The sequence below is a fragment of the Sycon ciliatum genome, chromosome 2, assembly GCF_964019385.1.
Source record: "Sycon ciliatum chromosome 2, ocSycCili1.1, whole genome shotgun sequence".
NCBI lineage: Eukaryota > Metazoa > Porifera > Calcarea > Leucosolenida > Sycettidae > Sycon > Sycon ciliatum.
In genome coordinates, this window is record NC_088644.1 from 37859459 (window position 1) to 37887359 (window position 27901).

At 48.7% G+C, this 27901-nt stretch overlaps 1 protein-coding gene and 1 non-coding gene across 2 annotated transcripts; both read left to right on the forward strand.

Annotated features, from left to right (window-relative positions):
• Positions 1 to 1408: 1408 nt before the first annotated feature.
• Positions 1409 to 27630, forward strand: LOC135809953 (leucine-rich repeat serine/threonine-protein kinase 1-like). Its single transcript, XM_065323402.1, has 28 exons — positions 1409 to 2042; positions 3614 to 3698; positions 4510 to 4612; positions 5000 to 8245; positions 9131 to 9251; positions 9860 to 9970; positions 10634 to 10756; positions 11443 to 11589; positions 12247 to 12361; positions 12753 to 12903; positions 13384 to 13571; positions 14323 to 14522; positions 15260 to 16672; positions 16901 to 17023; positions 17387 to 17542; positions 18371 to 18550; positions 19181 to 19303; positions 19561 to 19689; positions 19916 to 20044; positions 20429 to 20512; positions 20757 to 20862; positions 21644 to 21771; positions 22264 to 22500; positions 22874 to 23159; positions 23813 to 23938; positions 25011 to 25145; positions 25669 to 25807; positions 26298 to 27630. The coding sequence occupies exons 2-28, from the start codon at positions 3653 to 3655 to the stop codon at positions 26923 to 26925; spliced, it is 8673 nt and encodes a 2890-aa protein (XP_065179474.1). The 5' UTR covers positions 1409 to 2042; positions 3614 to 3652; the 3' UTR covers positions 26926 to 27630.
• On the forward strand, positions 8281 to 8362 carry Trnas-gcu (transfer RNA serine (anticodon GCU)). Its single transcript has one exon. It is a non-coding gene; the product is annotated as a tRNA-Ser (tRNA).
• Positions 27631 to 27901: the final 271 nt, after the last annotated feature.

The following is a 27901-nucleotide window of genomic DNA, read 5'->3' on the forward strand; positions in this document are numbered from 1 at the left end:
GTGCCTCCACCGGTATTTCTTGCAAAAGCGTAGCTTGTTGCCGAAATGCAAGCTGTTTTTAGTCGGCTCAGAGAAGAAGCAGCTGCGCTGTGAAAACCGCGGGAAAACAGTGGTGGAGATGCCAGGAGTGTCAACCTTTCTGCAAGGATTGGTGGTTCTCTGTAAATTCTTCTCCTCTGGCCATTGTCAGCTCTAAGCTGGCTCTTGATGATTGAGTGAAGGTCTGTTTGACGCTGTGTCCGTTCGAAATCGGTCTTGGCAAAGTTGATTTTTGCATGAAATGTAACCCAATTTGTATTTCGTATGGACACTCGAAAACCCACTCCCGTGGTATGGGACTTCTGCTGATCGTAGATCCCTGAAAATTGGTACGCGAGGAGAACATACCACACTGTCCCCTCCATAAAATATTTGAGTCGAATACAATAACAGAACATGAAATTATGGGCGTACGAACTTAGGATACCATGTACGGACTTCGAGCACCTGGGTCTACTAGTGAGCGGCGCTGAGCGCGGTGGTTGACTTGTGTGATGACGGTCTGAGTGCAAAGTTCACCGATGTGAACGCGAGCAACCGTCTAGAGGTCCGCACTCTTGGCCCAACTATGTCGACTGACCAATAATGATGGATGTGGAACAGATTTCATGTCGATCTACTAGTATTCGGTGTTGACTGTTGAGTGTAGTCTATACCGCAGTCTGCTTGTGCCGAAGACTGGGAGTGGGAAGTAACTTAGTTGTGGAGCTAAGACTTAGTAAGAGTACATCTTCATGTGGCCGCCAACAGATTTCACTTCAGGCTTTCATCCACGACTACGTTATCATCATGATCATGGTTATACCAAGACTGCAAGAGTTCATAAGGCTTGAGGAGTTCTTGCCAAGTCTTGAATATGGTGATTCAGTCTTGATAGCTACCTGTACAATACTATGATAGTCAGTAAGCCACTTTTACGGGCAAAGAATGGAACCAAATGAATGAAGCAACTCAAGACGTTACAAGAGCACAAGTAAATAAGAACTCAAGAGACTCAGTTGAATGCAACGCAAAGAAGAAAAAGAACCAAAATATACAATACTATTATGCTACACGCGAATGGCCCAATATTTATTGTCAGAATGAGCCTCTGAGATAAAACTCTGTACAGGGAGTCGTACGAATACCGGCAGCTTTGTGGAGCTCTCTACCCGGTGAATTTGCTCAAACGTGCATTGCAGCCGCCAGCAGAATCTCGGACATTTTGCACGCCTCGCAGACCGCATGTGACATATGCTGCCCTTCACTCAGTGCCATGATGCGCAGCTGTTCCTCCAGTCCAGAGGACCAGACACTGCCATGATCATGATGATTGCGTGTTCTTGCATGTTGCCGGCCTTTACTTGGAAGCTTCCCGACTAGACTGCATGCGCACGGGGGGATTCCCTGCCATGCCAGTTGTGTCTGTGCGTTCCGTCGACTCCCGCATTTGCTTGAAAAATATTTGGCGGAAATGGATATTGTGTCCAGCCTGAACTCGGGCACCCGAGCCGTCTTATGCCGTAGATCTACGACGAACACCACACAAAACTGGGCTCCTCTCGCGCCACACTACCATTGCCAACTAACTTGAAAGTTGAAGGCAACGGTTTGACAGACTCAGTCGCTGTGTCCGAGTGGCAGGAAAACTCTGGAGTCCAGTAGGCGCAGGCCTCAACAACACTAGCGAAATAGGAGAGATCATCAATCTCGCATCCTGTTCGTGAAATAATTGTTGCCCGGTTCCCCTACCTTGACATCCCATTCATAGTTAGTGCATCAGGACCAGGACCCGACATCTTACACTGACTGGCTGAGCAAGTGAGTGAAGGTTTCCTCTAGAGTCTTCATTATCGGAGACATCACATCGCCTCGTATGGAAGCAAATCGAGCTGTACCGGTGCCAAACTAAAGTAAATCGACAAGGGCCTTCGCCAATCTAGCGCTCGTCTGACCTGAGCATTGGCGAAGAGCAGTCTTAGAGAGCCGGTGGCTGTAACGACGGTGACGTGATCATCCTAAGGGTAAGCTGGGAAAACCACTAAGACGCTGTGTGAGAATTATCGCTGACCAAAAGTGGCGCACGTTTTAGGGGATTCTTGGAAACGCCATTGTGTGCTATCGAAAGGACTGATTCATCCCGTGAATCCTTTCATCATTTTCACGTCATGGTCATGGTGACCCAGTGCGGTATGTCACGATGAATGAAGAAATTATGAAAACGCTGCATGTTGCATGCAGCACCTGGTTAGCAAGTCTTTATACCGTGAAAGTCCGTAAATAAGTACCGACCACCGTACTGGTGCTGTTCACACTGTGAAAGAAGTAGATCCACCTGCCCGAAATAAATACCCAATTCAATCTTTTGACTCTGTCTGTTGAGCTCAAGTCAAGCCCGATAAACATGCTGCCCGAAATAAGTACCAGTACCAGTGGCAGTGTCTGCTCTAGCCTTGTAGGACAGCCGGGTACACGTGTACCTGGCGCAACCATTTCAACCGGGTCGGAGCCGGGTACACATGTATTCGACGCGCGCCTCTGCATGAACTGTCACACGTACACGCCATGTAGTCAGTCCTTTCAAAGTTCGAACGTGTAAAGTACCAACCGGGTCACAGGTGACCCGGTACTATATTTTCAACCGGGTCCAAGCGCCGCCCAACCGGGTCGATTACCCGGCTCACCCGGCTCTGGGGCAGACACTGCAGTACGGTGCTCACATGCAGCACGTAGCATGTATGTGTCTACATGTACATCTACATGAAGATGATTTCCACTACACACAAGTCAGGTCCCAAAGTTAGTTTGTGCCCGAAAGTCAGTACCCGCCCGAGAGTTAGTACGGGTGCGGCCACTAATTTCGAAAGCAAGCACGTACTGTAAAAGTAAAAAGTAAAATTTGAGGTTGTGTAATATTTTCGGTATTCTCCAAAATCGGCGGTTCGGTGGAGGGAAATTTTCAGTAAAACCCGTTTTCCAGGTAAGTGTACTAGTACTACATGTATACAGTATCGGTTGTATCGAAATTTTCGGTGAGTTTTATTTTCGGTAAAAATTGTTGGCACCGAAGTTACCGAAAATAAAACACAACCGAAAATTTCTGCTTTTACAGTACTATCAGGCCAGCAGGGGCGTCGGAAGGCATTCAACATTGGTGCGGCCGCACGAGTAGGTGGGGTCCGGGGATCCTCCCCCGGGAAAATGTTTCGGAAATTGGGCCCAAATAGCCCATATTTCATTGCTTCAAAAGTCACAAGATGAAATTATTAGTGTGGCTTTGGCCGGACCTGCCGCACCGGTTCCGACGCCCCTGCTTATTTACGGACTTTTACGGTATCTCCTCAATGCAATAACCTGTGATGTAACGCCCGGCGTCTGTTAAAACTCTTGATCTTATGCTGTACTGCCACACCAGAGAGAGAGAGAGAGAGAGAGAGAGAGAGAGAGAGAGAGAGAGAGAGAGAGAGAGAGAGAGAGAGAGAGAGAGAGAGAGAGAGAGAGAGAGAGAGAGAGAGAGAGAGAGAGAGAGAGAGAGAGAGAGAGAGAGAAAGAGATCAGCGTCATTTTGTGCTGTTCTGCTCCACATGTATTGCAGATGTCTCCTTGCTTTGGAGCGCTCGGGGCATCCTAAAAGATGGCAGAAGGTGACGCTTCGGATGTTTCCTCGAGACTGGAGAAAGGTAAGCCTAATCGTGCAGTACAGAGGATAGGGAGAATAACTGCGTTGAAGAGACTTGCGTTGGAACAAACTATAATTATCATGTTTCTTATAATTAATTTGGTTCGTCGCAGATGCTTAGTGTCCCAGCTTCTGTCATGTGACCACCCACTGCACCATGCCAACACAAAGCCAAAGCAAGTCGCTTCTCATTCATGTATGTCCCACCTCGCATTCTTCCTCCCCTTTCCTCTTATTTTTTTCTCATGATATTGGTGCATCTAGCTCACTATGAAACCGAGACCTCAGGTCGGGCGAGTGCACTGCCATGGGTCTCATCACCCTTTTGCTCCTCTGTTCTAACCAGATTAGAGCCCATGGGCACTTGTAGAGAAAAATAATTTATCTGAACAAACAGGCCATGGTCAAACTGGTTCCAGAACAACACCAGTTCCCAGCACCTTCCTGTCATGGACTCTGTGCATCCATGGCTGCAACTGTAGGGCATATTGATGGAAGATTAGACCACCCTGGCCCGACGGGGTGATCCATCTTAGATCAAACACTCGTGCAAGCAAGTCAGATCAACCTGTAGGCAGGTCGGGGCCTATTCGGGGAAAAACCTGCATTCTCCTATAATTATAATGTGTTTGTTAGAGTTAGAGTTGACCACAGCAGGGATATTCCTGGTATCCCATGCATGGTGTGCCCAGTGTGCAAGATGACCATGCTGATTATTGGAAGTCACTGCGTAAATGATGTGCTCCATGATGAACATCTCCCTGAGGCTTGCTGTCTTATAGTTGATTTGTTGTGGCTGTTTGGTGTTGCAGCCTTTGAGGATGGCGATGTTGAAACGTTCGACTGGATATGCGTTGATAACAACTTGACGGGGTCAAGTATCATTGCACCGGCCACTGAAACGCTGATAATTCGGTGAGGAATTCCGTGTTGAGATGCAACTAGTGGTCAACACATCAGCGAGTATGGAAGTTTGAGACGGATGGACGGACAAACAGACAGACAGACAGACAGAGTTTGACACGCCTATGTGCGGTACCTCTAACACATAGAAAGCATGAGCCAGCAATTAGATTTATTATTGTAATTTCCATAAATCACCCATTTTCATTACGTGTGACCAAAATCGTCTCTAAATATTCATAACATCATTCAGTGTCAGGAGGAAGGTCTCCTCGACATGTTTGCTATGGGTAGATATAATCTCATTGTTTGTTGAATAGCTTATTCGTGTACATATTGTGTGACAATGTTGAATGTTCTTGTGGTGGGTGTTGGATATCTTTGTTTGCTGTAATGCAGGTGCATCCAGCATGAGGATGAGCGGTTTCTTGAGCACTTGCTGAAAGGCGGCATCTTCACGCACCAGCGTCACGTGAGAACTGGCCAGCTACCCGTGCACGTTGCCATAACCCTGGGCAAATGCAACTATATGCGTCTGGTCCTGCAGCATTCTCCGTGCACAGCGTTTGCGGTGTGCTCCGAGCACTGGTCGTGCCTTCACTATGCATGCGCCCTGGGTGATGTCGACACCATCCGCTACCTCAGCCGCACGGCGTTCCAGGATGAAAATGGCCTGGAGAGGCGCCTGAACATTGACGTTACGGACAAGAAGATGCGAACGCCACTTCACATTGCTGCTGGCTGTGGCAAGACGGATGCAGTGAAATTGTTGCTGCAATATTCGCGTGAGGCGGAGGATGGACAGCTGCAGCGGGTGAGCGTCAACGCAGCAGAAAGCTCCGGCCGCACACCACTGCACCTGTCTTGTATTGAAGGGCACGTGGGGGTAGCCAAGGCACTGGTCGGAGTCGCTCAAGACATGCAGGAGTGGGCCTGGCGCAAGAGCAGTCCCAAGGCCGATGTCAACCACTTTGACCTGTACGGCAAGACGGCGTTGCACTACGCTGCGCAGCGTGGCGATGACGAGTGCGCCGATGTGCTGTTAAGACATGGCACCGACGCGGCTGCACTTGCCGAGCCCAGTCATAAGGTGTGTGTACTGTTGGCGGCGGCCGTCGAGGACCCCAGAGTGATGAGCTGCTTTGCCGAATACTGCGTTGACAACCCGCAGGCAGATGACACACGTTCGCTGCTGGGGTCTCTGGAATTAGTGAACATATCCGATCTGCACAGCGGCCGCAGTCGTTCAGCTAGCCAGTCATCCCACATGTCCATTCGTTCTGATTACTTTGCGGAGGAAGCAAGCACCAGCGAACTCGCCAGCCCTCTACCCGACATCAACGAAAGCATTACGTCGCCTGATCTGTCTGATGCATCCCGTGACACTCCGAGCCCGGCTGCCAGAGATGCCAGGGAGTTCTCCATCATCAGCAACACAATCGACCCGCTCAGTCTATCCACGTTTCTGCATGGAGCAACTCGACAGGTGACCAGCTCCCCGCTGACACACCAGCAGCCAGTCGTCATGGCCAGCAGTACTCTGAAGTCAGCGGCGGCGCAAAGCCAGTATATACACTTCCCCAAGATTACGGCACTAATTGAAGCGTGCGCTGCTGGACACGAGGAGACGGTTAGAATCCTGCTGCGCTACGGGGCCACCGACGAAACACGCCTGGGAGTGAAAATAGCGCTGTTTGCCGAGGCCCACAATGTGGTGGAAGCATTGTTGACAAAGTGCCACAAGTTTGAGGCACGTGCGAAAACCGCGGACACGGAGACCGACCTGGTCACCGTACACGAAGAGACGAAGTCTGCTGCATCCATATCTTGGAGCAACCTGTCGCTGTGGGACATTGACAGCAGCTGGTTGCGTGCAGTTGAGCAGCTCGACCGTGAAGTCCATCCCATTGCCACGTCCTACCGCTTGCAACCGCAACACACACCATGCATCACGCTCTACAACTATCCACATCTGCTGCAGGAGACCCTGACCAGTCCGTCGGCCATTGTCCACCTCGAGCTACAAAACAACATGCTGAGCACCGTGCCACTCTGCGTGTTTCAACTGGAGCACCTGGAGGCACTCAACCTCTCTAGTAATCAACTGCGCTATCTTCCCAGAGAGCTCCGCGATACAGATGGATGTGAGAACTCAGTGGACAATGGTCTTGTGGACCCTGCAGAAAAGTCTGAAGGCTATGATGTCTTCGATGGCTGGCGTTGCAAGAAGCTTGCCAAGTTGAAGCTGAGCAACAACAGCCTAATGGAGATGCTACCGGTGTGCGTGTGGCTGCTTCCTGCCCTGACCGTGTTGGAGGTTCAGCACAGTGGGCTGCGGTCCTTACCAAACTTCAGCGAACTGCACAGCACAGCTGGTGTCAGCGTGTCACCTCGCCTGAAGATTCTCGACCTGTCTGATAACATGCTGGACAGGATCGACGGCGGCCTGTTCTACATTTCATCCCTAGAGAACATCAACCTATCCTGTAATCACCTGTCCGTGCTACCATCGCAGATGTGGATGGCACTCAGTCTGAAGAAGCTGGACCTGTCTCGAAATCGATTGGCGCGACTTCCGGGCCTGTCACTGCCCTTCAGCGAGCTGCTTTCATTGGATCTCAACGACATACCCAGTGCATACCAGGCGGTTTACAAGCAGCGCATGATGTATTGCGAGGACAGAGTTCCCAGTGGCAGCCTGAGAAGTCTGCCGTCATCTCTGGTTCGTATCGATCCGACGGACACGGCCGAAAAGCCCGAAGTCCTGACAGTTCACAGCTACTCCGCCGAAGCCTCCCTGGATCTCAGCATGTCCCTTTGCCACCCAGTCAGCACTCTGAAACCTGTATACCAGACCACTGCTAGTCCCGTGTGGCCCAGGGAGGACAGCTTGACATCGCAAATCAGCTGCGAGTCCGACAGCGAGTCGTCGCCGACAGTCCTGAAGGAGCTGAACCTCTCTCGCAATCACTTTGTCGGTGTGCCCGAAATGCTAGCCTGCCTGGCACCGCGTCTCACCGCCCTGAACATGAGTCACAACTACTTGACTTCGCTCGGGCCAATCGGCAACATACCGAGTGGACTGAAAATGCTCAACCTCTCCAACTGTCGCATCCGCTCGTGTCACATAGCACCGGATGTGAACATCGAGCGATACCATTGCCACCTCCTGGCTGGCTCAGGATCCGTTCCTGTTGACGCTGACAGTGCCCTGTGCACCCATTGCCAGCACATCACCCTACCGAGCCTGGAGCACTTCGTTCTCGACAGCAACCGGCTTGAGACGTTCAACGTTACCTGTGCACTGACGCCGACAAACCGCTCGCCCGCACCTGACGGCAGGCCCACCAAGACGCCCATGGAGATTGTTACCAAGCCACTGTATCCTGAGCTAAGAGATCTCTGCTTGGCTCGCAACATGCTCAGACAGCTGTCGCCGCTGCTCGGCAACCAGAAGAATCTCAAGTCACTGAACATAGCCCACAACAAGTCGCTTACACACATCCCACCAGAGCTGGGAAAGCTGAGAGGTATTCTTCTCAATCTGGAGAGCAGCGGTGTCAATCTGATCTTTCCCTCGCCGGCCACCCACTCTCCACGTCGTCTGCCGTCCTTCCTCAGCTTCCTGGAGTCCACACTACGAGGGTAAGTCCTGCATGACTTGCTAATGCTACTGTGGTGACGAGGTGGCCGAGTGGTTAAGGCGATGGACTGCTAATCCATTGGGCTCTGCCCGCGTGGGTTCGAATCCCATCTTCGTCGTGTGCTTCTTTTTTGGAATCCTTTGCGGATCCCGGGAGATTGTTTTGCAAATTCTGTTTGGCACAACTCGATATCTGTATAAGTTTTAAATGAGTATCAGGTACGTTTCATTGCATACGAAATGAAGACGGTTTGATAGACAACAAGAAGGAAGACCTGGGAGCCGGGTCTCCGTGACTTTTTTTAATCTTAGTTCTATTGGCTAGGGGAAGGAAACCATCCTGTGGGATGGTGCACTGACCACTTGAATTGAGTAAAACAGAAAAGTGAGAGATCGTGGTTGAAAATGAAGTTTCGGTGAGTTTTCAGCATGTTTTACCCACAGCGGGGCCCAACCCTGCCCATCCGTTTCTTTCCAGAAAACTGATCTAGGGAAACCCGGGCACAAGCAATATGGTGACTGTTTTTCAGTTCTTTCAGTTATTTGCTGTCCCTGGAGGCTTCTTTCTTCATCATTCATTATCAATTTTCAGGTACTTCTCGCTGCTTATTGACAGTTGACGAGAGTCGTATTCTTCATACTCATTGTTTTGTGGTGAAAACATCTCCAGAAACTTGAAAAAACAATAATAATATAATTATCGCTGCAATCTGATGTTCCTGCCACCCTACCCAGGGGCTTCCCCAAGAATCGTGAGGTACACATCACCCGAGATTTTACCTGCCGTGTCTTCTCCGGTGTTAATGCAACTTTCTGGTTTAAAAGTAAAATTAAATGGATTTTCCCTGCCCCCTCTCCCCGCCGTTGTCTCTCTTCCACACACCTAGATCCCAAGAGTTCCGTCACATGCGCCTGACCATTGTCGGTCTCAGTCGCCGTGGTAAGACAACACTGCTGGAGAGACTGAGAGGCGTGTCGCCGATGCAGCTTGGACCATCCGAACCAACTGTGAGTTCAGCTCGGGAGAGTTTCGAATCTTTAGACGGTTGGCTTTTTGGTTGTGTATAGAGCTAACTAGATTATTGTTTGCCAACCCGTGCAAAAGCTAAATCTGTTTCAATCTACTTCAAGTATTTGGTAGCTTTGATTCACCCAATCTTTTTTACCTACCGTCTCACCTGTGTCAAAGGCAACAAACAAAGCGTATGCTTTAGTAAAGAAGTGCTAAGTGTCTGTGCCATAAACTTCTCGAATTTCACAAATGTTCGGGGTACTTTTATTCTCGGTCCTTTCGGTGAATCTGTTTCATACCTAAAATTTCAATACGCCGAACAAACACTAGCACACATAATCCAATAGGGGACTGCTGCTCTGTACCTAAAATTTATGTTCACCTAACCTGGCCTTTTGCCCTCGTACCGAAAATATTGAGCACCTAAAATTTCTGAAATTGGAGTATATATATATGTGCTACCTGCCATTGCTGTAGCTTTTATACACCCGCATGCTTTTTTATGCATATGCCGGCACTGAGCCGTGATGCTGTGCAGCAGTTGAAACCCTCTGTTCTTTATCGTATATGTCTGACACACCACACACCACACACCACACACCAGGTGAGCATAGACATGCTGGACGTGGAACTTCAGCCACCCAAGCCTTCTCACGCTAGCAGCCATGATGCGAAGAAGCCTATCATCTTCAACTGCTGGGACTTTGCTGGTGAAGTAGGTTTGCGACCTGTTGCAATGTGGATGCTCAGTTGAGATTCGGTTTTCTCTTTTGTGTCTGCTGCATATTCAGCCTTTTTCAGTTATCTGATCCATAGTTTCCCTGAAGGACTTCAAACTGTATTCGATACATCAGTGACATTGCTTGTTGGTCGAAGTGAACCAAAACCAACTTCAGTCGACTACTGATATGACGAAAAACACCAATGTGCAGCAGAATTAGTTGGTATTGCCAGAGCTCTTTAGAGCAGAAGTTCGCCTACACCATGGCAAGCAATATAATTCATACCTGGCATGTGGCCAGTGACTGAATGAGTGCATTTGGTGTATATGTTCTCATACGAGATATGGCTCCTTAAGCAATGTAACTGGTACCGGTTCGCAGCAAAGGTTCGTTTTTGTGTGGGTTAAGATGGACAATGCTTCGCTATCATCATGAAATTCGCTATACGCCAGTTTGTTTTCGTGAAGTCGACTGTGCTCATGCATTTAGAAAAACATCTGCGATGTTTACGGCGCGGGTGCTGTGTGTGTGTGTGTGTGTGTGTGTGTGTGTGTGTGTGTGTGTGTGTGTGTGTGTGTGCATGTGTGTGTGTGTGTGCACATGTGTGTGTGTGTGCATGCATGTGTGCGTGTGTTCATGAATGGTATATGACACAGGAGCTGTACTACAGCCTTCACCAGTGCTTCATCTTCCAGCGAACTCTCTTCTTGGTTGTGTGGAAGTTGACAGATGGAGAGAAAGGCATTGATGAGCTTGAGCAATGGCTGGTCAACATTCAGGCAAGCTCCAGTGAACATACATTGGGTATTTGTTTTAGCATGACTGGCACTGCTCCAATGTATACCACAGTTCCCCGACTAGGAGTCATCCTCGGCTGGAGTTCATGCCTTCATTTTCAGGTCTCCGCAATGTCTTTTCAATAATTCGGTTCACTTTAGCAGTAAATCACACTCGGTTCAAGTATAGGCCGTACATCCTTCTTTGGCCTTGAAATTCAATGGGGAAAAGGTCCGACTGAAATTTGGAGAATTTCGTAAATATGGCTCAATATCACAACTCCAGCACCTATCATTGGCGGAATTGCATTCTTTGCTTTCTAATTACCGTATTTCCGGTTTATAAGTCAAACCCAGTTAAAAGTCGAAGCCCCATACTTCGGACCTCAATTTCCCTATTAAACTCCGATTAAACCCCACCGTTTAGGAGCCGCATCTGACGCCTGATCATGGGGTGGTGGCGTCTCACGGAAGCGGAAAGGTGGTTCTTGACCAGGGAGCTGTACGACTCCTTGTTCTAGACCTGCCCGGTACGCGAACCCGTCGAATTTTTTTAAATTTAAACCCCGATTGTAAGTGGACTTCCCCTTTTCTAGTTCCGTTTTTAGGTCGTAAAATGTCGACTTCTATTCGGGAAATACGGTAATGTGCATGTATACGTTACACTGTTCACTGTTCACTGTTCACAGTCCAGAGCTCCAGACTCTCCTGTCCTGATTGTCGGCACACATCTGGACGAGCTGCCAAACAGCAATCGAAAGGCCCGCGTCGAGGAGCTGCTCAACATGGTCACGTCGAGATACCAGAGCCAGCCACCCAAACCATACTTGCCGAAGGTAAGACTGCTGACGAATTATCCACATGTACATTGCCTTACAAGCTGTTGAATGATGTAATGCCAGCAGAAGTTGCTATGTCTAACATAGCTTGTTCGCAATCATCACGTCAACGATGGGCATTAGGATGAGTGTATATGATAGTATCGACTTCAGTAACTTATTGCAGTGTCAACTTCAGTATTACAGAGTTGACTACAGTATTACAGAGACGACTACAGTATTACAGAGTTGACTACAGCTAATTGGCTAGGGATGGTTGGAATTTGTACAGGAACCGTAAAGGGATAAATAGTCACAGTACATGATAACCCGGAGTCGTAATAATCTTATACTGCTGTTTACAGTGGAGAATAATTCGGAGCCATGACTGACTGGCGTTGTGCTCATTTGACTGCATTCCCATGGCACATTGTAATGGAGTGTTGCGCACATTGGCATCCTATCGGTACTGTCTCATTGCCAATCATGAATGCAATCTATAGAGTTCTCAGGTATTGTGGATTATAGGATGTGTTTAAAACTGGATCTCGTTATCATTTTAAGAAGTGGCTCTTGATCCGGATACAATCCTCAATGTCCCCCAGCACCATTTCATCGTAAACATTGGGGTTACCGTTCCATGCGCATCTGGTGCTTGCTTCGCCCAATGTCCAGGTGGTGGGGATCTCTGCCGTCAGCTCCACTGCACGCCGCCATCACTGCATCGATGACCTCAAGGCATTGCTGTACGACATTGCGTCCAACTTGGAGCTCAAGCAGCATGGAGGAAGTAAGTGCCAGAATCCAAAAAAACGTTTTAACAATAGGCTAAATCAACTGTGACTAGGCGCTGGGGAACATTGATCAAAAGCGTTTCTGGATATTTTGTTCCTATTTCTTTCTTTCTTTTTCTTCTTCAAGTTTTGTTCCTATTTCACTGCTGGATATATATTTTTAAACAATGACCTAACTTTTTGTATGTCACCAGCCTCTGCCGTCACATAGTATCTTTAGCTTCAAAAACCCATGGCTAATCACACGAAGATTGCACAGTTATATCTGGCCTGCTATTGTGAGCTATGAGTTTTGGTTTTTGACATATGCATCTAGGCAAAGTTAACTTAGAACTAGCAGGCTGACCTCACATGCGCATTGCTTTGATGTTTTCGTTCTCACTATAGTTGAGTACACATCGAGGCATGAGCAGAGCGCTAACCTGTTGCTCTGCCAGCCGGTTCCTGCTAGCTATCTGAAACTGAGACAACGCATCTTGGAGGCGGCCAGCGACCGATACCGCGCAGAGAAGTCCGTGCTGACAAAGGAGAAATTCCGGTACGAGCACGTGGTGATCCACCAATTTCACTCCCTTGTTACAGGGTCTTACATAGGAGCCCCCCCCCCCCCCCACTGCAATGCACTAATAATGATGCCAATCCATTAGCTCCATTATCTGGTTCTTGTTTTATGTGGGTATAGTTCTTTCGGAAGCACCGTGTGCCTGTGTGCACTCTCACGTTGTATTCAGCTCATTTAGCTGCAGTAAAGTGTGCACCACGCTACATATTTGGTGTAATAAACTGCTGCGTGATAGCTACTGGGGGGATGACCATAGTGTTGATGTGTTGCAACCTCACCCCCTCACCCCCACCCCCTCACCCCCAACACAGTACTCAGTATGTTGCCATGGCGTCTCACCACTATGTGTCAAGATCAGGCTCACTGCAAGTGATGCCGGGGGTGACATGCATGTTAGTTGATGATGCTCTCCACGCACTGACTTTGATTGTTGTCGTGTGTCTAACGGTGGCACAGGCAAGAGTTTCGCGACTGCTTGAACGACGAAGACGAGTTCACGCAGGCCGTGGCGTTCTGCCACCACCAGGGCCTCATCTTGCACTACGAAGAGGCTGCTCTGCAGCGTCTGTACTTCCTGGATCCATCCTGGCTGTGCAAGGTGATGGCCAGAATCATCTCACCAGAGGGAGGACCACACTGTCGAGGTCGGTAGCAAACATATGAACAAATTATACACTAAAAAAAAAGTATGATTAGAGTCCAACCTTCCAAAGTATCTCTTCTGACTGCGTGTCAACTTTGGATCAAATTAATGAGTCTTCATTTTCCTGGACGACCGCTAGGTATCATTCATTTCTGTTCAAGTTATACTAAGGTATGTAAGTTATGATACAGTCAAACTCGTAAATAACGACCTCTGGTATAACAAAGCTCATGAATAACAACACAATCGTCAGACCTAGTGCCAATTTCACTGCCTACTTTCAACCTCACCAATAACAACAACTCGCGAATCACGACTCTTTTTCGCATACACGATCGAGGGGTGTTATTCGCAACGTTGACTGTACATATCATGATCCAATACTGAGGCTGCTAGACCTGTAGAAAGTCCTGTCACTGCAGTAGTGTACTGCCGGGCGGTGAAGAGCGAAGCGCCAAAGAACGACCAGGCTATAATGCCACCAAGCACAGCCGCTACCGATGTCTACACGGTGACTCAACTGTGCATAGACTATAAGACAGGACGATAGGAACAATCTAGGCTAAGAGGCTGACTACCCCCCCCCCCCCCCCCCCTCCCAGTTCTTTGACCACCAACAGTACTGTATGGCACCTGACAGCTGGGTTCCATGCCTACGATTGTTGTTCATGTGTATTGAATACCAGCATGGCACTGTGGCAGTGTGTTTCCACAAGGCTTGCTGTCCATGTCTGACGTGTTTGTGCCCCTAGGTCTGCTGTCCATGGCTGACTTGCGCGAGAATCTACAGCACTCCAACACACTGGTCTCCTACATACTGCACTTGCTGGAGAAGTTTGAAGTCGTGCTGCGGCTCTCCGATGACCTCTGTCTGGTGCAGTCGCAGCTTGAAAGCTACCTGGAGAGCCCTGGCAATGGGCGTATGTCTCCCCTACTCGGATACCCTGGTCAGGTCAGTGGTCATAGTTAGAGAAACATTGGCAGTGCACGTTACAGGGCTGCCGAATTATTATTTTTAATGATGCCCAGCATTGCCATGGTAACTCCGTGTGGGTCTGGACTGGGAACTCCGTGAGGAAAAAAAGCGAATTTGGAAAGGCACTGTACACCAGTCATGTACATGATCCACCCGCTGCGCTGTTATCACTTTTCAACGTGACGGAAATAATTTGGATGGGGCCTTTGCCATAGGCCAGCCATGCTCTCTGATAAACGAGCTATGGCGTAGCTGTCATCCAAGCAGTGATTGTTCAACATTTTCTCATGACTTCAGACTCCCTCTTCCTATGAAACCACACACTGGTGGGACGCAGCGCTCACTGTATCCCACACACTTCACGTACAACTGGTTTTTGTTTGTTTGTTTGTTTTTTTCCGAAGAATTGACTAGAGACCGTGTTGGGCGCTGGTGTGCTATTGTGTGAGCAATATGCTCGGCTCACTGGTTGAGGGAATGGAAAAGGGGAAAGTCTGAAGAAAACATTGAAAACATTGACTGTCACCACCAGGACTCGAACCTTCCCTAATATTCTGTCCTAGTCTGTTTTTTTTGTATTCAGGCTTGAAGCAGCTGGAACTGCTGCTAGGAAGAGGTTAAGTGACTGATCCGATCCACGTGAATTACTCCACTGAAATGACCTGCGATTCATGTTCCTTGCATTCTGGAATCCACTGTTGGTGTTTCTGCAGAGCAAATCCCGGTCACGCTCGGTCTCCAGATCTGGCAATGGTGAATCCCTATCGTCCTACCAGTCAAGGTTCTCCTCGTCAACGCCCAGCCTGATGTCCGTGGGTGCAACACCGCAGGCGGTCAAGAGCAGCCGCAACATGCACGTGTCTAACCTTTCGCAGAGCGGCGACTTTGAGGAGTCGTTTGAGCAGTCGGTCAGCAGCATTCTGAGCAGTAGCTCTGACACTCTCTCCCCAGATAGGAGGGTCTCTAGTGATAGCTTTATAGAGTCTATCTCAGAGAATCCCAACGAGCTGCGGAGCTCCTTGGACGTGACCAAGCAGCACGCTCTACCCTCGCTGAGCGACCCGGCGTATACGGCATCTGCGCCCATCCGCATCAACACACTCCACTGCCTGCACCGCCTCTGGATCATGGAGTGCTTCCCGTCCGGCTTCTGGCCCCGCTTGCTGAGTCGCGTGGTGCGCGGCGCCCTGTCCACCGACATCCTCTCGTACCACTTGCCACTGTGCGACCTGACCCAGTTCAAGCTGGAAGCGCTGGTGGATGCGCGTGGAAACGCGACCGGAGTGCACCACGGCCCGTTGTGCTGGTACTCCTGGTCGGATCGACTCGAGCTGAAGTGGCAGGACTGCGTGCTGATGCGCCTCACCCTGACGACTCCGGCCTCCTCTCAGAACAACACCGACCAATCAGACCTCACAGACAGCACCAAGCCCAACAGTAGTGCCCGCTACATACAATGCGATGCCTACGGCCAGTATGCCGGGATCATTGGCTCGGTGCGCTCGTCCTTGGAATTGGAAATTTTCATTGACATCTGGTCGTCGTTTTCCAATGCTTACTCCAGTGAAGGCAGTGGCTGGCAACGCGCCTTCTCGCAGCCGATGTGGGATGGTGACGAGCATGCGGACGTCGGCTTTCGTATAGCCTCCTCCTGGCTTGCCCACATCACGCAGACTGTGTGCGTGCTGGTCGGCGACTGGTTCCATGGTGTGGTGCGTGACGGCCAGATGCACTGCGTTCTGCCGTGTCACATGTGCCTGGAGGGCCATCCAGCTCATCCGGAAACCATCGCCTTGTTCCGCGCTGGCCAGGGATCGCACAGAAGAGCCGGGCAAGCACATGGCCGTGACGGGCTACTGGACGAATCTGTGCGGCCGGATGAACCTATTGTCAGCGGCCGTCAAAACAGCCGGGAGTGCGATGACATGCTAGCGGTTCACCTCGATCCGAACAGCATTGTCTGCTTTGATCTCTCGAGCCTGGTGTATCTCATGCAGCAATGTGACCCAAACAACGGAGCAGGCATCGGAAGCCTCGGTGGAAACATGGATGATTTTGTCCAGCGCGGCCTGGTGCAGTGTCCCAAACATGGCTTCTTCCTAGCCACTGATTCAGCACCTGATTTGGTGAGTTTGAACCCAACCATCCCAGCCATACCGGTATTAAATGATCTCTTGCTTAGCGGTGGATGATGCACTTCGTACCTATCTGAATGCCACCATGGTCTCAAACTCCGTGTATATGATGTTGCGTTCTTCGCACATTTTACTTGTAACACCGAGTGTGGCTGAGTGTTAACCGCTACCCACCTGACTGTGATCTGGCTGCCTTGTGTCCTTTGTGCCATGCCGCAGGCATTTGAGGATGTTACCAGCAGCCAGCTGCTCTCTGTATCGTCGTCGCGGAATGTTCAAACAGACAAGATGATGCTGGGATTCGGCGGCCAAGGCGTCATTTTCCGTGGCCGTCTCCGTCAGGTTAGTCCCCTATGCACATTTACATGGCCATGCTAGTATTGCGGGTAGTGAAATACCAGTAGGCCACTGCGCGTGCTGCATCACACTCAACAGTGACTCAGCCCTTTGGTCATGGCACAAACGCATATGCCAAAAATACGATTTGAGTCCCCCCCCCCCCCTCTCTCTCTCTCACACACACACACACACACACTCTCTCTCTCTCTCTCTCTCTCTCTCTCTCTCTCTCTTTCTTTCTCTTTTGGTTCTTTTTTTATCTTTTCAGAAGTTCATGGTGCATTGCTCTGTATTCATATTGTCTCCAGCATGGGTTTTGGTTGACCATTTATATTGTTCTTGCTACCCCTGCCTCTATTTGCACAGGGTGATGAGTCAATGCGAGCTGTAGCGCTGAAGTTCTTCCACTGGGATGCGAAGGAGGTGAAAAAGAAGACTCGCAGAGGTCCGATAGACTTGCGGAGCTTAGTGGCGGAACGAGCCGAGGATGCATGGGTCAGCTATGAGGCCCTGCGTCAAGAGGTATGCTCAAGCCCTTCAACTTCACGCACCATTGGTTTCGAAGTACAGGAAAATCTGTCAAGGCGACCACTCGGATAAGGCGACCACCTGTCCCAGAAGACCACTGCAACCAGGACCAATGGATGCTATTTCCAGTCAAATGGCACTGGATAAGGAGACCACCTGGTAACAGAGACCACCTTGTGAAGATCCCTTGAGCGGTCGCCTTAGACAGATTTCACTGTACTAGTCTTGAGTTCTTTTTCCAGCAAGCAGTTCACATTCACATTCTTCAAGAGCCAATTTGCCAAGGTGTGTGGTTTGCGGGGACCACATGCTGGCAACTGAAAAACATGGAGGACAGTCAAAAATATCATTATCCGACCAGACCGTCAGCACAAATGATTTTCACAGTATACAGATGCCACCTAAAAAGGTCTACGGTATACTTATAGCCAGGGTTGGTATCAGCTTGAAATGTAAGAGGGGCGAATTTTGTGTATAATTTTAGAGATATCTAATGTTTTCACTCCACATTTGGAGTATGATTTGATCATTTAGGTCGTTTGCCATTTTTTCTTTTATAACTTTGTGCGTGCCCATCTGTGTGTGTGTGTGTGTGTGTGTGTGTGTGTGTGTGTGTGTGTGTGTGTGTGTGTGTGTGTGTGTGTGTGTGTGTGTGTGTGTGTGTGTGTGTGTGTGTGTGTGTGTGTGTGTGTGTGTGTGTGTGTGTCTGTTTGTGTACGTCCATCTGTCTGTTCGTCTGTATGTGTATGTCTATCTGTCTGTCTGTCTGTCTGTAACGTTATGTGTGTGTCTGTCTGTCTGTCTCTTATCCCCTGTCCCAAGGTCAACATGTTACTGTGCTTGTCTCACGAACACATTATGTCGATGGTTGGCGTCAGCAGCTCTCCGCACTGTGTGGTGCTTGACCTTGCGCCGCTGGGCAACCTGCGTGTCGTCTACGATGCCTACAGGAAAAGTGGTATCCGCCTGGGTAACTTCACCACCAGGCAACTAGCTTATCAGGTACGGATGACAGCCACCCGAGGGGGGGGGGGGGGGGGCGCATAACTGGGATGGGGTATGAAGGTTTCCAGACTCACACCGCAATGAACTTGCAATGCAATTCGATGCCGCAGCCTTTTCGATCATAATCCTCAAGTTGGTTTGCGTCTCACTGTTAACACTATGTATGATCGTGTGACAGCAATGTCAGTTTGACTAAAATTAATATCCAGGGGCAAGGGGCGTCGGACACGGTACGGTCACTACAGTATTAACCGTACCACTTTCTGCCCCAGGTACCCCTAGAACCAATATAATACACTGATTTGGACTCTAAATTGCCAAATTTTCGTCTCGGCCACCCCTCCCCCACGAGTAAATTATACTTCAGTTGTCTGACCGTACCACCTTAAAATACCTTCCGACGCCCCTGAGGCCCGGGTATGAGGGGTATGCAGGTAGCCTGGAGGCCACAAAAAACACATGTCTGATACCTGCACATAGAGATGACCGGTGCCCAGTACCTGTACCTGTGTAGGTTCTGTCCATTGTGCTCGCCAGTGCAAGCACGCATGTTTGCGGCCGGAACGAGTCCAGCAAGATCTAACTCTGCCCTGCACGGCTCTCCTTCACTTTGCTCTGCTCCTTCAGGTGGCATCTGCTTTGGCATACATCCACGAGAGGTCCATTATCTACCGGGACATGAAATCAGACAATGTGCTGGCTTTCTCATTCCCTGCGCCGTCATGCCATCACGATGTTTACTACAATCTGGTAAGGTCTATTATTAGAATTTGATGCACACAAAAGCGCATAATGTATTGGGAAATCAAACGCATGTCTGCCCTGGTCCCCACCACATATACATGGTGGCCTAGCACACTATCCAGGTCCATAACCACACCAACCATCCACTATGATTATTATAAAATTTGCCTCAAAGATATGGGGATTTTGTGGAGGACGAGCGCCAAACCAGTATACCCGTCCTCGAATAGACGGCTTCTTTGCTTTGTTTGTTTTGTTTCTAGGTTCATGTGAAGCTCACCGATCATGGTATAAGTCGTATGGGTGGTCAGGCAATGCGGGTTGATGGCACTGCACGCTTCATTGCGCCCGAGGTGCTCACGCACTATGGCAATGAACCTTACGGACCAAAGGTATGGATCCGCTTTCTTGCATTTCGTATGCCGTGATTGGTGAAGTGAGTGGTGTTATACACCACTATTACTACCATATTCACATGAGCAGTATTGGATTCCCGTGCTCATTCAGGCATGTGCTGTGCCTCGGCTGTGGACAAACTGCAGTATCCAGTATCTGTTCAATGGTATCACTGTGTTGACAAATTGGATCACTCTCTATATTTTCCAACTCCCAATATAGGTGGATGTTTTCGCCTACGGAATGTTCCTCTATGAGCTAATATCGATGGAGAAACCATTTTCATCTTACCATGATGCACGTGCAAATGCTGCAGTGCTTAGAGACCAGCGACCAGGTTGGACTCCCAAGGTATGCCTGCTTTTTTTTTGTAGTTTACGGACCGTGATATGCATGCAGCTGTACTGATTTGTGTTGGAATGGTTAGTGGTATAACTATAGTACCCCTGATAGACTAAAGCCGTAATCCCTTCACACATCATATCATTATGGCGGGGATAGGAAACACTACTTTGTATAATTATATTGGTGCCGGTTCCTCTCCCTATCTCACTCATTCTCTCTCGCTCTCTCTCTCTCTCTCCCTCACTTCCCCCCCCCCCCTCTCCCTCTTTCTATTCTCTCTCTCTCTCTCTCTCTCTCTCTCTCTCTCTCTCTCTCTCTCTCTCTTTCTTTCTTTGTGTTTGTGTGTGTATGTGTGTGTGCGTGTGTGTGTCCTGTACTAAATCACTGCAGCTTGGCCATGCACCAGTGTGTGCCCAGGATGTCATGCTCAAGTGCTGGATGCAAGACCCAGACCTCAGACCAACTATGTCCGAGGTATAGAAACTGACTGATATCTTCTCACTGTGATGATGACATCATGATACCATCAAAACCTAAGGATATGACGTAATCCCAATCTAGAAATCTTCAAGTGCATGAAGTCAATTTTCGGCAATGTCATAGGATGTACTGAGCTTCTTATAGGCTTACAGATACTTGGGTTGTGCGTTCTAGCTACTTCATGGGTAAAAGTACAAAATGCCTTCCTGTATGTCTGCGTGTGCGTGTGTCCCAACAGGTGCTGACTATGATCAAGATGCCCACGTTTGCACGGATCCTGAACGCGCTGTATTTCGAGGAGTGCTTCACTATCCTGGACGCCTGCGTCAGCGTCATCAAGCCAGGTACAGTGCTGGTGGCAACTGAAATCCGACCCCCTAGCGGTGCGTTCGCTTTCTAGCGGTCTCGGTTTCACAGTTTTACCATCCCGTGTTGGGTCTTTGCGTTGTGAGCGCACTGCTCAGGGGTCGGATTTCAGTTGCCAGCACTGTATGCGTAGCATCTTGCCCCCCCCCCCTCCCCCCGCCCCATTGATGTGCTGGGAGGTGATATCTGGAGTCACTGCTGGACCTATAATATGCTTACATTATGCTAAAGCAATAGGCCTATGTATCTACATGACACACATAATGCCGTAGTGACTTTGAAAACGAAGCCAAATAGATGTACAGTGGCATGCTATCTGCCATGCGTGATACCATGCAGAGCTACCAACCTCATGCTTTAGCTTTGTGTATCCTAAACCCATTGGCACTTGGTCCTGTATGGTTTGCAGCTCTGTTATAATTTTCAGCAACATCGATGTATTCAAAATTTCCATGATGGGCTGCATAATTTCCAGTGCATTGCGCATAGTGTGCTGCAGTATGTATTCACAAAATGTAATGTAGATGCAGCATTATGCTGCATTTCACTTCAAATTGCATACAGTCAGCTTTCGAATGGTTTCCCGAGCCGCAAATACGGAAGAACACGGGTGGTTGGAAGCTCTGAACGTGGCAAAACAATTAGTAGCTGAAGTGAATTACCCTATGTGATGCCGGCATTAGATGTCTCCCCCCCCCCCCCCTCCCTTCACAGTAGCCAATGATGAGCTCGTGGCCATTTACCGCTTTCTCACACCAGATGCCGACTTGGAAAACAGGGACAAGAAGGACAAGGAGGCAGCAAACAGCACGACGACAGAGATTTGGGTTGTGGGAGGAAGTCGCGAGTGTGGTGTGGCAGCCGTTCTGAATCTTGAAACGTACAAAGTAAGGTGTTTGCAACCAGTACATGCCTGGTGGTGTCAAATGATTGATTTGCAGCTCATGAATATCTTGTGGGTGCTATTGTGAATCTTGATTGATGTGATGTGGATTATTTACTCCGAAGTACGATTGCGTGATTTCAATTGAACAAACATATGATTATATGGTTTCCGAATATATCCAGTTCTACTTTGCAGACAACATTATCGATAGAATCTTCCTTTCTTCACAAAACTGTACAACGACGTTGAGTCTCATTAGCATTGAACAGATTCCAGTGCTTTGGAAAGGAATGATCCTGGACACAGTTTCAATAGCATACTGTCTGCATTCCTCAACACGTCTGGCGACGCGGCCACGAATCATCGGGTCGGCTAACTTGATTTGTTTCACTATATGCATGCATGCGTGCGTGTGTGTGTGTGTGTGTGTGTGTGTGTGTGTGTGTGTGTGTGTGTGTGTGTGTGTGTGTGTGTGTGTGTGTGTACATTGAAGATGTGGCACTACAAGGTGTGTGACAATCGTGTCACCTGCGTGGGTAGCGTGGGCAGTACCGTGTGGATCGGCACGTCTGCCGGTTACCTGTGTATCTACGACGTCCTGTCTCGGCAGCGCTTGTTCTACGGGATCATCTCGGTGGGACGCTACGCGCTGCAGATCACGCACTGTCCGAACAGCCACTGTGTGTTGGTTGCAGTCAGCGACAAGACACTGCGTGCATACAGAGATGAGGTAAATCAAATCAAAAGTCAGTAATTATGCATATTCACTAGTTCAGAGAATGGAAAAGGGAAAAGCCTGAAGAAAAAATTGACTGTCACCACCAGGTCTCAAACCAGGGACCTTAGCTTGAGACTCACGATGCTCTAACCACTGACCTATGGCATGATGCTTATTATGTCTATGTTTGCTTCACTATACAAAAACAGGTGCCGTATTTTCCGGAGTAAAAGCCACACTGTAAGCACCAGTAATTCACCCCACAAAAGTCGGTTTGAGAGTGCTGAAATGTACGTCTTGACGTCACAGTGTGTGTGTGTGTGTACACACGTGCTAATGCATGTGTGTGTGTGGTTTTGTATATGTGTACGAATCCGACATTTAGCTCCAATTCTCTCCTGGACAAGATGAAGGCATGCTGGAGACAATGTCGGCGGCATTCATGCCAAACCGGTGGTCCATATGCTGCTTCACGCCCGTGCCCAACCCGGCGGCCAAGTCCTTGGTAGAGGCACAGCGGAGTCAGCGTCTGGAGGTCTGGTGTGGCTTGGACTGCGGCCGTATCATGGTGTTCGATGCCGACTGCGAGCGATGGGCGCAGGAAAAGCAAAGCCAGTCTGGCTATCAAGTGCCACCCTCGCCAACGCCAGAGTCTACTGAACCATCACCAGGTACATATACATGTGTTACGGATTTTATGGTGCTTCCAAGTTTGAGAATTTTATAGTATATTGGGGTAGTATGGAAGGGCAGGGGAGTGGGTACAGCGAAACCTGTCTAAGCCGACCGCTCAAGGGACCTGACAAATTTGGTCGCTCTGTACAGGTGGTCTCCTTACCCAGGGGCATTTGAATGGAAAAGACCTCCCCTGGTACTAGTTTTAGTGGTCCTCTGGGACAGGTGGTCGGTCGCCTTATCAGAGTGGTCGCTTCGACACGTTCAAAGCTAACTGTTTGTGTAATTATGAAAAGGTCTTTAATATTCTAGAGCAGATCAAACGTTTTAGGATGCACCAATGGGCTGATGGAAAATTTTCCACAAACAGGAGTTGTTTTCTTTTCCACATATTGTACGCAATGACTACATGTCATTTCTCCAATAGAGTCATGAATACTTGTTCTTCTGAAAGGGAACTTTGTCTTAGCAGTACTCTTCTTATTAAAGGGGTTCCGCTGTAGTTTGCAAAGGCTGTCATAATGGTTGCGGGGATTCAAGTGTAGGAGAAGAGAGATTGCGGAAGAGATGGAGTTAAGAAAACCATTCGACGAATATGTGTTTGTTGGTACAAGTCTCACTGGTGTACATGTGTCTGTCGTTCACACAGGTATCAGCCAAGAGGAAGAGGGACCCAGTCTGCTGCAGGAGAAGGAAAGTTTGCAACTGCCCTTCCACGACAATCAGCCATGCAGCTTTGTGTGTGTAACACAATTTCAAGAAGACCAGATATCCGGTAAGCATACTCGGAGTGCAATAAGACAAGATGTCTCAAACATTGTCAGAACAAGCAGTCAGAAAAGCCATGGGCACAAGAGGGTGGGCATACGGTGGGGGAACAACGGGGTGGGCACAAGGGGGGACCTTTCCCTCTATCTCTGCTGCGAGCAGCATTGGAAATACTGTTCAAGAGTCACTGCTTATGTAACTAAAATGTCAATCAGACAAAAAATGTTCTTGTTCTTGTGCATACTATAAGATCTGTGCAGTCACACCTCGCCTATCCGGATATTTTTTCGTGGAAAACGGATGTGTGAGGTTAAGCGAGGTCTGATTGTACCAGTAAGTGGTTTAGCGAGTTTGTGAAGACGAGAACATTGGTAGATGTCCAACAATAGGGCGATAGTGCAACGTCACAGCCCGTGGTAACGTTACTGATTGTTCAGTTTGTTTGTCACGAAGACGAAGAGCTTTGTGTCCCTGGAATCCGAGTGAAAGACCACTTCTTTAGTGTAATGTTAGCTTGGGATTTACTTCAGTGATTGTTCCCGACGGAAGGTGAATAGATATCGTTCAACGAAGACATGTGTCTAGTACACTCAGGCTGCGGAAAGTGCTCTATGCTCTGTGCAAAGTGCTCTATGCTCTGTGGACAGGACCAGTAATAGAGCAGTCACACTGCAGCGGCACAACAAGATGTCTCTTTGACCATAGACAGAGTTTCGGAGTAACAGCGACGAAGAACTTCGCTACCGGCACCGTTGCTGTGTGACTGTTATACGTTTCCAGAAGTACAGTTGTGCTCGGTGAAATCCGACCCGAAGTGCAAAGCTGACGCCTTGGACCAGTTCCGATTACTTCGAAGTACATCATCGTATTTGTACATGTGTACGTTCTGCAGCACTCCCAGGGCATCAAGGGCCGTGCAAGTTGAGGGCGCCACCGTGACGATATGCACTCTGGGTCGGATTTCACATAGGGCACATAACTGTACATTACGGATAAAATGTGCAAACTGTGCATTAACATGTATTTTATACTGAAAAAAATAATTATAAAATGTTGGCTTTTCTTACTGCATGCTGAAGGTGATGAAGGAGCACCCATGCTGCGAACCCGAGTATGGCTGGCTGTGCGACGCCGGTCGGTGGTGTCTTGCTGGACATACGGCAGTGTGTGCTGGTCGCCATTCGATATGAGCGTCTATTTGCGTTCGTCTGAAGGTACGCTGCATGTTATGTGCTGTGTGACTATCTATTACACTTGTTCACGATGCTATCAGAGCAGTGCAGATGTGGCTGAAGCAGGATATCTTCTCAATTCTACATTCTTTCAGCCATTACTAGTAGCAATGGACTGTGAGTAGCCAGTCGGCCAGTAGCCCTACTGACGGACGTACCGGCACGTGACTAAAATATTCTTTCCTGAGCGCTTCTGGGACTGATGCTCAGGATCCCCTGAAATGCCGTCCAGTGCATTCAAAGAGCCCCAAGGTCAAGATGTGCATACACTGGTAGCAACTGAAATCCGACCCCAGCTTGGTGCACTCGCATTGCAAAAACTCTGCACGCACTTGTATATGTAACACTACCAGAATGGAGACCACCAGAATCGGTGCTGCGCTCCAGCACGAAATCAGGGGTCAGACGACTCAGATTTCAGTTACCGCCACTGCACGTGGAGACGTTCAACAGCAATGCTGTACTGTATACTGGTGTGTTGTTTTGTGTTCCTTGATATGTTCAGTGTTTCAAGCTCGTGTGACGTGCATGACAACGTGGAAACACGAGGTGTATGTCGGCACAGGCAGTGGACACATTGTGATTCTGGACTCACGTCGTATGTATTGCACATCCTTCATGTCAATGCATGGTGGCCCAGTCAGGTGAGCAGACTGTGATTACACTAAAACCCAACAATCTCTTCCTTCTTCCTCTCTCTCTCTCTCTCTCTCTCTCTCTCTCTCTCTCTCTCTCTCTTTCTCTCTCCCTTCCTTTGCTACTCTACCTTCTCATATTGTGTTTATTTGCATGTAAAAGAGGCTAACTGCCACAGAAAAGAAGAAAGGAAAAGGGCTAGACTCTGATGTATAATAACTTAAATGTTGTTTCAATGATCAGAGTCTAGTTTTGCTCATGCTGTGTGTTTGGCTAACATAACCGTGGTGTTTAATGAACCCTTTGCCTGGACTTATGCTGGCATCTCATCGTTCGGATAATCAAGCTTTTGTTGAATTGCTTTAGCTATACTTAGCTGTGGGCTATTGGTCAACTGCTCTATACTGTCAAGTACATGCATCACCGGAGTGTAACCTAGTCCTGCAAACAGATATCATTTCCTGTTTCCCTTCTGCGTTTCTCTTCTAACAAACACAGACGTCTTCTCTCCCTGCCGCCATTGCAAACGTCACTGAATGCCAATGGTCTCAGCCCACCCAGAGCACCGACATCTGACACCAGTGCTGGCAACAGTGCTGCTGCCGCGTCTACTGCTGCTGGTGCTGGTGGTGCTGGCATGGATCAGGTCAACCTTCTGTCACGGTTCGACCCAGTTCGCCTGAGCGGCCCAGCCATGACCGGGCAGACGGCAGTCGATGTTTACCTGCACACGAACCAATTCAACAACGGGAGAGACTCGCCGCCCACAGTGGAGATTGCCCACCAAGCTCCTCTGTCACTCTCCCGGCAAAGCAGCTTGCGCGTCGGAAGCTATTCTTCAGATGAAGTTGCCTCTGCGTACCACGATCCATCACAGTCTCTTGGTGGCAAGCCAAGTCCTGCAACAGCTAGGAGAGGATCAGAAGGCGTCAGTGACGGGGGTGTTGTGCACACAGCGGCCAATGCCGTTCAGCCGTGCATTGATGCCAGCAAGCTGCACTTGATGTTCAGCTGCGGCGAGAAGCTAGTACCTACACCAAGTCCAACGGAAGGTGCAAGAGCCATGCGCCGTGCGCCAGTCTTCATGATGACATGGCTGGCCGGGCAATGGCATGATCAAGTCTAGTCACGGCTGACTAGCAATCAGACTGTAACAACTAAATGTATTCCAAGTGAGGCAAAAGCTATCAGGCAGGTGAGTATTACTATGTACATGTTGGTCGTCAAAACCTGGTGGCACTTGCCAGGCATTATTCCATGTACCAAGGCACCCCACTGACATTGCTTGTTCATGGCACTTTGCCTTGAACTGGGGGGGAATTCCCCATTGGAACTCCGACCGGCCTAAATTACTGTAGAGAATATTGTAGTGTGCGGAATGTTTTATATTTTGATTTTTTCCCCTGAAAACAGTACACAATCGTCACGTCTAGATTCTTGATGAATGATAGTGGGAGACTCTGGCTGGCCAGCACATGACCTCATAGATATTTTCTCATTCAGCTACACTTTGATGGAATTCTTTAGCACTGAACACTGTTTGGGGACATGTGGAGCCTTGCCGTGCGGATTTGATCCTCTTTGCTGAAGCATTCTGAGCAAACGTTTTCACGTGTTATCACAGACGTACTAGCTATTGTTGGATTAAATATTTTTTGAATATGGCCAAATTTGAAACCTTGAATTTCTAACTCGGATACTCGTTCCCATGTCACGTTTTTCTATTTTACCATGATTTGCAGTTTCCATTTCCTACAACTCACAGTCCTGTGCTCATACATGTGCCTACATGTATAGAGATATCTAGATACAGATCTGGCTTCAAATTGCATATGTATACTGGTTGGTTGGTTGGTTTATTTATTTAATTCGCACAATAAACGGGAACTGGGCCCAATGAGATAAAGGTGAATGGATACGCCGCATTTAGAAAAGAGAGGACAGGAATTTGAAAATTACGAAAGAAAAAGTATCTGACACAGGAGTCAAGCGAGTATCAGGGGTGACAGGGTGGTCGAGGAGAGCTAGGGGGCGGGCTAGTCTGAGCAACAATAAAAGGTAAGCAACTTATGCTAAACTTATTATGTCGCTAATAGTGAGAT

Excerpts from the sequence above, each read along its gene's own strand:
- LOC135809953 (XM_065323402.1), top strand. The coding sequence starts at position 3,653 with ATGGCAGAAGGTGACGCTTCGGATGTTTCCTCGAGACTGGAGAAAG. Across the intron at positions 4,613-4,999 it reads ACTGAAACGCTGATAATTCG|GTGCATCCAGCATGAGGATG; the intron begins GTGAGGAATTCC and ends GCTGTAATGCAG. Across the intron at positions 13,572-14,322 it reads GGGAGGACCACACTGTCGAG|GTCTGCTGTCCATGGCTGAC; the intron begins GTCGGTAGCAAA and ends TTGTGCCCCTAG.